The 13,425-nt window shown below is 43.8% G+C and overlaps 1 protein-coding gene across 2 annotated transcripts in view; it reads left to right on the top strand.

Annotated features, from left to right (window-relative positions):
- Positions 1-13,310, top strand: part of LOC147031513 (uncharacterized) — a 33,902-nt gene extending 20,592 nt beyond the window's left edge. Inside the window, exons 5-9 of one of the 2 annotated variants that reach the window (XM_085864270.1) lie at positions 4,007-4,228; positions 9,196-9,342; positions 11,162-11,383; positions 11,668-12,184; positions 13,169-13,310. In XM_085864270.1, the coding sequence (XP_085720396.1) occupies positions 4,007-4,228; positions 9,196-9,342; positions 11,162-11,383; positions 11,668-12,141 (1,065 nt within the window). In that variant the 3' untranslated portion in view covers positions 12,142-12,184; positions 13,169-13,310. The remainder of the gene's footprint in view (positions 1-4,006; positions 4,229-9,195; positions 9,343-11,161; positions 11,384-11,667; positions 12,185-13,168) is intronic. The other variant, XM_085864278.1, reaches the window with a different exon arrangement.
- Positions 13,311-13,425: the final 115 nt, after the last annotated feature.

Below are 13,425 nucleotides of genomic sequence, written 5' to 3'. Positions count from 1 at the left end.
CCCAGTCTTCGTGATGATCCCTTGAGTTTATTGTTGGCGTTACACTCATTAGTGGTGTGATAGTGGTGCAACTTATGGTGGTGGAGGTTGGATTTGTCTCAAAAGAGTGCAAAATATCCTGGTTGTGAAATAAAATTTGGCATCAACAAATTTGGCCTGTTCTCCCATTATTTCAACATTAAAAATTTCAACCACATATATTAAAAACCGCTAACCCTAACCCCTCCCCTACCTCCCCTCCACTTTGCTCCCCTCTCCCTCTCTCTCCCCCTCTCCCCCTCCCTCTCTGTCTCTCTCTGTCTCCAAACGTGTGCGGACGTTTGTTCTGCCCAGATGGTGGTTATATTTGCACGTATCCTGACGGTTATCTCCAGACTATCATAACGGTAGTTACCTTTGCACGTATCATGACAGTCATCTCCGGACGTATCCTGATGGTGGTTATTTCCAGACGTATCCTGATGGTTATCTCGGGACGTATCCTGATGGTGGTTATTTCCAGACGTATCCTGACGGTTATCGCCGGACGTATAATGACGGTTTTCTCCAGACGTATCCTGACGGTGATTATCTCCGTACGTATCCTGACGGTGGTTATCTCCGGACATATTTAAACAGTGGATATCTCCGGACGTCTCCTGACGGTGATCATCTCCGGACGTCTCCTGACGGTGATCATCTCCGGACGTCTCCTGAGGTGGTTATGTCGGGACGTATCCTGACGGTGGTTATGTCCGGACGTCTCCTGACGGTGGTTATGTCCTGACGTCTCCTGACGGTGGTTATATCCGGACGTATCCTGACGGTCATCGCCGGACGTATATTGAAGGTGGTCATCGCCGGACGTATACTGACGGTGGTCATCGCCGGACGTATCCTGACAGTCATCGCCGGACGTCTCCTGATGGTGGTCATGTCCGGACGTCTCCTGACGGTGGTCATGTCCGGACGTCTCCTGACGGTGGTCATGTCCGGATGTCTCCTGACGGTGGTCATGTCCGGACATCTCCTGACGGTGGTCATGTCCGGACGTCTCCTGACGGTGGTCATGTCCGGACGTCTCCTGACGGTGGTCATGTCCGGACGTCTCCTGACGGTGGTCATGTCCGGACGTCTCCTGACGGTGGTCATGTCCGGACGTCTCCTGACGGTGGTCATGTCCGGACGTCTCCTGACGGTGGTCATGTCCGGACGTCTCCTGACGGTGGTCATGTCCGGACGTCTCCCTGACGGTGGTCATGTCCGGACGTCTCCTGACGGTGGTCATGTCCGGACGTCTCCTGACGGTGGTCATGTCCGGACGTCTCCTGACGGTGGTCATGTCCGGACGTCTCCTGACGGTGGTCATGTCCGGACGTCTCCTGACGGTGGTCATGTCCGGACGTCTCCTGACGGTGGTCATGTCCGGACGTCTCCTGACGGTGGTCATGTCCGGACGTCTCCTGACGGTGGTCATGTCCGGACGTCTCCTGACGGTGGTCATGTCCGGACGTCTCCTGACGGTGGTCATGTCCGGACGTCTCCTGACGGTGGTCATGTCCGGACGTCTCCTGACGGTGGTCATGTCCGGACGTCTCCTGACGGTGGTCATGTCCGGACGTCTCTTGACGGTGGTTATGTCCGGACGTCTCTTGACGGTGGTTATATCCGGCCGTCTCCTGACGGTGGTTATGTCTGGCCGTCTCCTGACGGTGGTTATGTCCGGACGGCTCCTGACGGTGGTCATCTCCGGACGTATCCTGACGGTGGTCATCTCCGGACGTATCCTGACGGTGGTCATCGCCGGACGTATCATGACAGTCATCGCCCGACGTATCCTGACGGTGGTCATCGCCGGACGTATCCTGACGGTGGTCTTGAAGGTACTCCACAACTCTTCAGGACCCCTCAAAGCACCCAGACCCCCCAAATGTCCACTCAGCCTGTTCGCAAACTCCTCAGCTGCCCTCTCATCCTTGAGCTTGCCAAGATCCAGCCTCGGCTGGGATGGTACCATTCTCCCAGATTTAAGGTGCAGCTTTACAGTCGCTACAACAAGCCTGTGGTCAGTATTGAGGAACTGAGCACTGCGGTAGACCCTGCAGTTCTGGATCATCCTCCAGCGACCATCAACGAGGACATGGTCAATCTTCTTTGTCACACCGCCAGCATTGGAATACCAAGTCCAGCGATGAGCTTGTGGGTGCTGAAACCATGAACCAGCCACCCTAAGTCCATGACTTCTTGCAAAGTCAAGGAACTTAGTGATATTCTGGTTCATAGTTCCTGACCCACGGGGACCAACACATGTCTCATAACCATCCCGATCAGTTCCAGTCGATGCATTGAAATCCCCCAAGACAAGAAGTGTATCTCGTCTGGGGCACTGATCAACCACAGACTCGAGCGTGGCGTAGAATACATCCTTAATCCACAATAAATAATAAAAGAAAATACATACACAATAATTTTTTTTTTACACTTTTTTCTGCAATGTAAGACTGATGCCATAACGTTTACTGTAAGTTTTGTTTCATTTCGAAAAATAAAATTTCGTTTTACGGTTTTGTCTTGTTTTTATTTTGGATTCCATATATATGGGGGTACCATAATCTTTTCAGTGCAAAGGGCCTCGAAAGGTCTTAATCCGGCTCTGCACCTTATTTGACCCTTTCGAGAACTGTATATGTTTTTCAGACCCTTTGGACAATTCAAGATCACTGGGCACTTTACAAGTCTTTGGATACTTTAGATCCCTTTTGTCCTTTCGCCTTTCGACCCCTTTAGACCCTTCAGGCCCTTTTTGACACTTTAAACATTTTAGCACCTTCGACCCTTTGTGCCGCTGAGATCCCTTTGAAATGTCAAACCTTTCGTCCCCTTTTGACCTTTTCAGACATGAAGCCACTTTCGACCCCGAAGAATATTGAAAAAAACAATTGCTCCAAAAATTGTTTTTGACAACCTTTTTCATGCGCCATTTACGTCGCATCACAGGTTGCAATGACTCATCGAAACTAATATCCCAAAGCGAAACTGAAACGACTGATCTGTGGATCATCAGATAGGAAACCAGAATGAAATGCTGTGAGATATACCGAATGGAAATTTCCGAAAGCAAAGCGATGCGGAGGATAGAGAATGGGGCTGGTTGCGGACTGAAGAAGTGATGTGGAGAGGGAGAGGTGCCTGTCGGTCATCGGTTGGCGTGGAGAGAATTTCGGTGATCCAAAACATGCCTTAATCCATTTCCCAGCCGAACCTTTGTCAAATCACCCTCACTCCCAAGCAGTACTTTGGAGGTACAACAAGCATGGATTGGAAATCCTCACTGGTAGAATTGTAACGAGGTTGTTGAGGTTGCCATCTCCAACTACTGTGATATCTTCACGTTGAATTCCCATTTCTACCAATATACACTCACTTGCGGTGAAACGTCTATGAACCTGTCAGTATGGTGTGCTCTGCCAGTGCAGGTGTATATTAGCTTCCTAAAAGCTTTCATTGTAGTTTCAGAATATCCATGGATTCTTTGGCATAAGATATGGTCGCTTTTGGGGGAGGGGGCTGCACCCCCCCTCCCCAATCCCACATCCGATCAATCGTTGTGTTCACTCGTAGTGTAATCAAATTCATGGATTCTTAAGGTGTGGACACAATTGTCTTGGTGTTCAGGCAACTGTGCATGTTTGTTAAACTCTGCCAGCAGTGTTCGATTAAATTATCCTTTTACCAAAAGGTATTTCAACGAAGAAACATTGGTGTCTTGAACTGGTGTTGATTAGACTTTGTGAAATTCCTTGTGAACTTTGCACCTTTTACCAGTATTGATCCCAGTTTGTGCTTGTGAGAGATACCTCCATGAATTCCTGATGTTCATTGAATGAGGGATGGGATATAAGCAGTGCTCAGTGGTGAGCTGTGTGTTTTTAATGTTTTCAAACATGTCACTTTCTTTATTTCTGATTTGTGCAACAGTAAACAGAAACTTTATTTTCAATGACACTGTCATGTTTCTGCCATGCAGGTCAAGCAAATGTCACAACAAATGAGAGTGAACGACGAACGTATCAACGCGATTACATTGATAAATGAAGGACTTTCAGAGAATCTAATAAACGTTGTGAGCAAGCTTTCTGACATGGAACGTCAGCTTCAGCAGCAGCGACAACAGCATGAGGAGGAGAGACAACAGCATGAGGAGGTGCGACAGAGGCAGCAAGAGAATCACGTTCAGAACTGCCAACAAGTAAGCAATCAATATTATGCATGTGTGGCTGCAGATGACAAGAGGGTGAAGATCGTGTTCACATCCACATGTTCTGATTGGTTTTAAATTTTAACACCTTGCAGATTATGCTTGTCATGGGACATTTACAAATGAAGTTTATTTCTGTGTAGAAGTGATGCTTGAAAATATTGCACTAAATGAAGTGTTGAGCAGGCCACACGTCGGTGTGCTCCATTTATTATGTCTGTGAAACTTCCATGACATGAACAACATTTAAACAACTTTGGTAGTATTTTCTATCTTTTCCCAAACAATATTTTTGTTGCTTTTCATAAGTTTCAGATTCTTCATGATTTTCTACTGCCAATGTGTGAGTGTTTGTGTCTGATTTAAAGCCATTTAATTCAAGGCTGTAAGGCAACAAAAAGTTAAAATTTTAAATGCGGATGTGGACTTTTTATCGGCACTACATATCATATATGTATTTATGTATATGTATGTATGTATATATGTATATGTATGTATATATACGTACTTGTGTGTGTATATATATATTCTTCTTCTTCTTTCGGCTGCTCCCGTTAGGGGTCGCCACAACGGATCACCTGTGTGATCCGCATTGTGATTTGGCACATGTTTTACGCCGGATGCCCTTCCTGACGCAACCCTGGTCGCCTCTTACGACACAGGGATATGGTACACCTATTTTAACCGGGGTATACACCGGCCCAGTATATTGGTACTCATTTCGCCGACCTCGGAAGGATGACAAGCTGAGTCAACCCCCTGGTGTATTAATTCAGCGGCCCAACGGGGCTTGAACTCAGGACCTTTTGGATCCCAAGCCGCTGCCCTAACCACTGCGACAACACCAGGTGTATGTATGTATGTATGTATGTATATATATATGTATATATATATATATATATATATATATATATATATATATATATATATACATATATATATACATATACATACATACATATATATATATACATATATATATATATATATATATATATATATATATATATATATATATATACATAGACCGGACGTAGTGGCGTGCGCCTGTAATCCGGCTACTCGGAGGCTTGGGTTGGAGGATCGCTTGAGGACGGGAGCTCTGCGCTGGGCCGCGCTATGAGAGGATGTCGGGCAGCCCGGAATCATGGCGAAACCCAATCCTTATCCCTGTGTCGTAAGAGGCGACCAGGGTTGCATCAGGAAGGGCATCCGGCGTAAAACCTATGCCAAATCAGTATGCGGATCATAACGGATGATCCGCTGTGGCGACCCCAAACGGGAGCAGCCGAAAGACGAACAACAACAACATATACATACATATACATACATATACATATATATATATATATATATATATATATATATATACACATATGTATATACATATATATTGTCAATGACCGGGGGTCAATATATATATATATATATACACATATATATTGTCAATGACCGGGGGTAAATATATATATATATATATATATATATATATATATATATATATATATATATATATATATATATATATATATATATATATATATATATATATATATATATATATATATATATATATATATATGAAGACCACAAGGGGAAAACCAGAGATGTCACTTTTTATAAATTTCAGGGTTATTGCACCTGCCAATAGTTGGCATGTGTGTGTGTTGCAAAACATGTGCCAAATCACTATGCGGATCACAAGGATGATCCGCTGTGGTGACCCCTAACGGGAGCAGCTGAAAGAAGAAGATTTAAGATACAATTTCCTGTGAGAGAAAATAATAATGTATTAATGAAGTGATTTAATTAATAAATGAGTATGCTTCATTCAAACTTTGAAAATAGGGAAATAAAATCTTACCTCAACAGATTAGAGGTTTGAATCCAGTTCATCAACTTGAAGGTTTCGTTCCATTCAAGTATTCGATCTCCAGGCAAGCACACAGAACACCATTGCCAGCAAAAAAAATGTTTAAAATGGAGCCTGGGCTTGAGGCTTTTATAGGGAAAGACTGGTGGGTGTGGTTTCCTTTGGAAATTCCCTGGCCAAGCCCAGGCAAATTTTTCAAAACCATAACATGCCAGAATTTTCCAGTGATTTCTTTGTAAGTCAGAGATGAACTGGAAATGATGTAAGAGTAGGCGGGGCTTAGCAAAAGTGGGCGGGGCTTAGGAAAAGTGGGCGTGGCTTAGGAAATACCTCATAAAAGTGGGCGGGGCTTATGAAAAGTGGGCGTGGTTTACCGAAATACCTCATGAACAGTGGGCTGGGCTTAGCAAAAAGTGGGCGTGGCCTGTGGAAATACCTCATGAAAAGTGGTCTGGGTTTCGCAAAAGTGGGCGGGGCTGAAAGAAAAGTGGGCGGGGCCTATAAAATTTTCATTAGAAAGTGAGCGGGGCTTATGAAAGTGGGTGTGGCTGAACAAAAAATAACCTGTGGCTCAGGAGGTGGTCAAACAATAGCATTTAGAGAAGTTTATCATTTCGTAATGGCACAAAAGGGGTATCTTAAAAAATGTAAAAAAATGAATCGCTGAAAATCCCCCATTCGTTTACATGGGGAAAAGTGAGCCAGAATCAGGATATTCACCCTACTAACGGGTGTGGGCTAACTACACATGAACTTATCGCTATATCTCACCTGAGGACACTTTATGGTCTAGTGCGAATTTCCACAACCGTAACAATATATAAATATAAAAAAAAAAAAAATATATATATATATATATATATATATATATATATATATATATATATATATATATATATATATATATATATATATATATATATATATATATATATATATATATATATATATATATTAGCGATCACAACAAGGTGCGTTAAAAAAAATCCACATATAAAAAATATATGTATGTATGTGTATGTGTATGTGTATATATATATATATATATATATATATATATATATATATATATATATATATATATATATATATATATATATATATATATATATATACAGTCAACCCCCGCTTCATCGCGGTTCACCTATCGCGCCCCCGGTTCATCGTGGGTTTTCCCTTGGAACGTAACTAATTTTTTCTGCGGATTCCCCCGGTACATCGCGGTAATAACATATAAAATATAAATTATTTAAGCAATAAATTATAACGCGTGGTGCTCGACCAGTCACACAACGCATGAGACAAAGTTTCACTTGTGAACTTCGAATATTTTCTACGTTTTTTTCTCCAAGCCCCACGATGCCGCCCAAATGCCCTGCACCTTCTAAAGCTTCTGGCAAGGAACCGAAGCGCCAGAGGAAGGTTCTGGGATGCTCCAGGAGAAGGTTAAGGTTAAGGTAAAGGTGCTCGATTTCTGCTACGGGAAGGAAAAAGGTTTGCCGCCGTTGGAGGAGCACTGCTGAGACCCAGCACCTCAAAACCGACCAGACCAGACTAGTCGATCTCCGGCACCTCAAACCCAATCACTGCCAAACCGACCAGACCAGACGAGCCGATCTCCGGCACCTCAAACCCAATCACTGCCAAACCAACCAGACCAGACTAGTAGATCTCAGGCACCTCAAACCCAATCACTCCCAAACCGACCAGACCAGACGAGTCGATTTTTTTAGGGAGGCGTCCATTCATCGCGGATTTTCACTTAGCTCGGGGAGGTTTGGAACGTAACCCCCGCGAGAAACGGGGGATTACTGCATATATATATATATATATATATATATATATATATATATATATATATATATATATATATATATATATATATATATATATATATATATATATATATATATATACTAGCGATACCCGTGCAAATGCACGGGATAGCACTACAACATAGCTGGTAGCAGACGACAGACCGTACATGGGGAATGACAATAATACGCATTGTGCAAAATGCAAGTTATGGAATGCCAAGACTTCCCAAACATTGTCGGCATGTCCGCTAAGTGCCACAGCAATTTCATAGGGATCGTGTGACGGCGAACCGAGTTTTTAGTGTGCAAGCTTGGTATTATAATAGAGATACACACACACACACGAAAAGGTGTGTGTGTGTGTGTGTGTGTGTGTGTGTGTGTGTGTGTGTGTGTGTGTGTGTGTGTGTGTGTGTCCACAACTCCAAACCCACGAAACCTCGCAGCCTGAAACTGCATGCACACGAAGGGAGCACCAAGGAAGTGGAGGAATGAAAATTGTGTGTTTGGGTTAATTAAAACACCCCTTTTGAAAATAATTATCTGCCTTATTTAGTTACCTCATTTATCATGCTCCTCTTCGGAAACCTTACTCCATCGACGGGGTCTTGATTCGCGAATCTTTTGGCCTGCTCAACAATGCCTTCACTTGGAACAGGCCGAAACGATTTCTTCACGATAATATTTGTTCTTCACTTTCCTCACTCATATCTTCGAATGCCTGATCATCATCCCTACAAATTGCTCGATACATTGCAATGCTGATAAACGCCTGGAGTCACCGGCATTTGGGGCTTTATTTCATTTCCTGCACATGTCATAACCTCGATAATCTCTTTAACGAATCCATATTACAACATTTAAGTTGCAGAATTTAACTTTGTAGCAGTTCCCACTGTTAAAATTGTGTTCCATTGTCCAATTTGGACATATTTGACGTTTGGGTGTCGCCGGGAGGTGTTTAATAATATGACGGCGGATCGGCGATCGTCAATCGCTTGCCAAGTCAGCTGTTCCTTCTCAACCATTTCGTTGGATTGCTTCCTTGAGTAGTTAAGCCACTTGGCAAGCACTCTTAAATCTTCATAGTTACTGAATACTGTATGTCGATCGATTTGAACAATGTTCAGAGGCCACTCTCATATTAGCCTCGACAGTGTGCTAAAAAAACACAAAAAAAAAACATGTCACATTCATTCTTTCTGGCGATGTGGAATCGAAAACATAAACTTTACTGTCAATGACACTGTCTTGTTTCTTCCGCACAGATCAAACTGCTGACTCAGCAGTTAGAAGCAATGGAGTATTACAACAATGTGGTTACTTTAAAAAAGCAAAACATGATTTGGAAGTTTTTTGAAGTTGAACAGCAACTGCTGGATCACCGACAGAAGAATGTTGAAAGCTGCCAAAAAGTAAGCAACTATTATCTAACTTGTGGGATGACAGATGCCAAGGGGGTGAAGATCATGTTCACCTCCACATGTTCTGATGTGTTTTAACACCTTGCAGCTGCTTGTTTTCTCCTGCTGATGAAGCCATCAATCATAAATGGTCTGTATCTTTCGTTGGATGATACAATTTGGCCTTTGTGCCTGAGTTTGACAAATACTATAACACCTTTGAATGACCACCAGACCTTCTGATCACATGCTGGATGCAGTGACTCCTGCTGTGCCGAAATTTAATGTGCTCAGTCAACATCCCCAAATTGATCATGTGTATGATCGAAAGGCTTCGTTGGCAAGAGAAAATCCAAAGAAATTAATCCTTCTCGGGCTACTTTAAAAAATTTGGTGTTGAAAAATATTCAAATTACAGGCTTGGGGGATTTAATTTGGTTTCATGAAGAAATGTATGATTATAATTTTTCAAATATTGTATATTTATTTTCAGTGAGAACAGAACTTCATTCAAATGGCAAATAAAACATTTCTGTATTCGTTGGTCATGCTTCATCGGATTTGGTCAGTTGCTTTATAAATATGTTTTGAGAAAAAATACTCATCTATCTATCACTGATAAATCCCATCTCACAGATAAACCTATAAACACTTTAGACCCCTTTATGGCTTAAAACACTTTAGCACCTTTGACTCTTTGTGCAGATTCGATCCCTTCGACCCCTCAGACCTCTCGACCCCTTTTATCCTTTCAAGGCACTTAAGCCACGTTAGACCCCTCAGGAAAATGGGAAAAAAGCTGCTCTAAAAATCGCCTTTGACAACCTTTGGGTGAACCATTCACGTCACATCACAAAGTGCGATGACTAATCGAAACTAATATCCCAAAGTGAAACTGAAACGACTGATCTGTGGATCATCGGATAGGAAAAAGAATAAAATACTGTGAGATATACCGAATGGAAATTTCCGAAAGCAAAACTATGGGGAGTAGAGAGAAAGGGGCTGGTTGCGGATTGAAGAAGCGATGTTTAGAGGGACAGGTGCCCGTCAGTCATTGCTTGGCATGGAGAGAACTTCTGTGATCCAAACCATGCCTAATCCGTTTCCCAGCCGAACTTTCGTCAAATCACCCTCACTCCCAAACAGTACTTTGGAGGTACAACAAGCATGGATTAGAAATCCTCAGTGGAAGAATGGAACGAGGTTGTGGAGGTTGTCATTTCCACCCACTGCAATATCTGCACACTGAATTCCCATTTCTACCAATATACACTCATTTGAGGTGAGACGTCTCTGAACCCATCAGTGCGGTGTACCCTGCCAGCACAGGTGTATATTAGTTTCCCAAATGCTTTCGTTGTAGTTTTACAACATACATGGGTTCTTTGGCAGAGATATGGTCATTATGGTGGTGGGCTGCCCCCCGCCCCCCACCCCAATCCTACTTCTGATCACTCGTTGCGCTCACCCGTCGTGTTACCAAATTCATGGATTCTAAAGGTGTGGATTCCATTGTCTTGGTGTTCAGACTGCTGTGCATGTTTGTTAAACTCTGCCTGCAGTGTTCGATTATCCTTTTTCCAAAAGTATTGATTTTACCAAAAGTATTGCACCTTTTACCAGTATTGATCCCAGTTTGTGCTTGAGAGAGATACCTCCATGAATTCCTGATGTTTATTCATTGAGGGATGGGATAGAAGCAGTGCTCGGTGGTGAGCTGTGTGCTTTTTAATATGTTGTCAAACATGTCACTTTCTTTATTTCTGATTTGTGCAACAGAAAACAGAAACTTTATTGTCAATGACACTGTTGTGTTTCTGCCATACAGATCGAGCAAATGTCACAACAAATGAAAGTAAACGACGAACGAATCAATGGGATAACATTGAAAAATGAAGGACTTTCAGAGAGTCAAACAAACGTTGTGAGCAAGCTGTCAGACATGGAACGTCAGTTCCAGGAACAGCGCCAACAGCATGAGGAGGAGCGCCAACAGCATGAGGAAGAGCGACAGAGGCAGCAACAGAATCACGTTGAGAACTGCCAACAAGTGAGCAATCATTATTTTGCATGTGGGACTGCTGATGACAAGGGGGTGAAGATCATGTTTACCTCCACATGTTCTGATGGGTTTTAACTTTTAACACCTTGCAGGTTATGCTGCTCATGAGACATTAACAAATGAAGTTCACTTCTGTGGAAAAGTGGTGCTTGAGAATATTGCACTCAATGAAATGTTGAGCTCGCCACATGTCACTCTTTCTTTCTTTCTGGTTCTGTGGAACAGAAAACAAACTTTACCGTCAATAACACTGTCGTGTTTCTTCCACACAGATCGCACAAGTCTTGCAACAGATGAAAGTGCAGGACAAACAGATCGATGAAGTCGCATTGAAAAATAAGGGACTTTCAGAGATTCTGAAAAACCTTGTGTGTACCTTATCATTGAGAACAGCTCCAGGACCAGCAAAAACAGCTCCAGGAGCAGCGAAAACAGCTCCAGGAGCAGTAAAAACAGCTTCAGGGGCAGCGAAAACAGCTCCAGGAGCAGCGAAAACAGTTCCAGGAGCAGCGAAGACAGCTTCAGGGGCAGCGAAAACAGCTCCAGGAGCAGCGAAAACAGTTCCAGGAGCAGCGAAGACAGCTTCAGGAGCAGCGAAAACAGCTTCAGGAGCAGCGAAAACAGCTTCAGGAGCAGCGAAAACAGTTCCAGGAGCACCGAAGACAGTTCCAGCAGCCCAGCAGCACCGACAGTTCCAGGAGCAGTGCCGACATCAGGAGCAGCGAAGACAGTTCCAGGAGCAGTGAAAAAAGTTCCAGGAGCAGCGAAGTCACTCTTAGTGCTATTCTGGTACGATTTAACTTTTAACATTATTTAACAGGTACTATTTCACTTTTAACTGTAAACCTGTCCTATTGTCAGGTTCGGCCAGATCAGATCTGTGACTTGCAACAGGTACCATGTAAACCTGTACTCACCTGTTCCATAGTCGGGTTGTTGGAGACCAAACCCTCTCCCCCACCAGGTTTCCTGGTGAGGAGGGTGCTTGGATATGGACACCCAGCAGGATTAAAAACAAAACCTGTCAAAAGGCAGAGGAGCTCCTTGTGAGCCAATGGCCATCCGTATCTAGTGCCCAACTGTATCTGGATGTCCTCCTGCAGTTGAGTTACTTCTTATTAGGAGGTTGGTGGCAGGATTTGCACTCTGACCACCGTAAAACCCTTCATTCCACAAAACATTCTGGAAGCATAAAAAAAAATCTGAAAACTCACTCCATGGGAGTACCTCCTGTGCAGCTTCCCTAACAGCTCACCGGATGACGGGATCGGGGCATAGCCTTCAGGACCCCCAATCTTTGATGATAGGAGGGAAACCATGGGGTAACATTCCCAGGTCAGATTGAGGGAGAGTGTGTCGGGGTGGTGTTGAGGTGTCGTCTACCAGACTGCGGTCTCCTTGGGTTAACCTGAGGCGGTCCGTTCGGGTGGGTGCCTGGAATGTCCTATCCCAAAGAGAGGATGATCACCTGTCTCTGTCACCATCTGAGCTCAAGCGTCTGGACATCGGTATTGCAGCTCTCTCTGAGGCTCGGAGACCAGATTGCGGCGAGATCATGGCGGGTGGTTCCACCTACTATTGGTCTGGTCACTCTTATGGTTACCATGCCCAAGTAGTTGCTGTAGCTGTGTCCAATAAGCTGACTCCATTGATAATTGTGGTAAGACCGGTCAACGAGCGTATTATGAGACTAAGGATTCGTGACTCCTTGGGTGTCCTTTCCCTGCTCTGTCTTGATGCGGCCATACCTGACCTGATCTGACCTGTCTACAGTCACAGAAGCAGTGGTGACAGTTCCAGGAGCAGCGACAGCAGTTCCAGGGGCAATGACAACAGTTCCAGGAGAAAACTACAACACTTACAGGAGCGACAACAGTTCCAGGAGCAATGGCAACAGCACAATGAGCAGCAATGGAGGCAGAAACCGAATCGGGATGAGACCTGCCAAAAGGTAAGTCATCATAATCAAATGTGGGACTACAGATACCAAGGGGGTGAAGAAAATAAATGATGTTTTTGACGACTTGAAC

The sequence above is a fragment of the Eptatretus burgeri genome, chromosome 2 (assembly GCF_056783735.1).
Source record: "Eptatretus burgeri isolate ZD-2024b chromosome 2, Ebu_testis_v1, whole genome shotgun sequence".
Lineage (NCBI taxonomy): Eukaryota > Metazoa > Chordata > Myxini > Myxiniformes > Myxinidae > Eptatretus > Eptatretus burgeri.
This window is presented reverse-complemented; position numbering and strand designations above follow the sequence as displayed.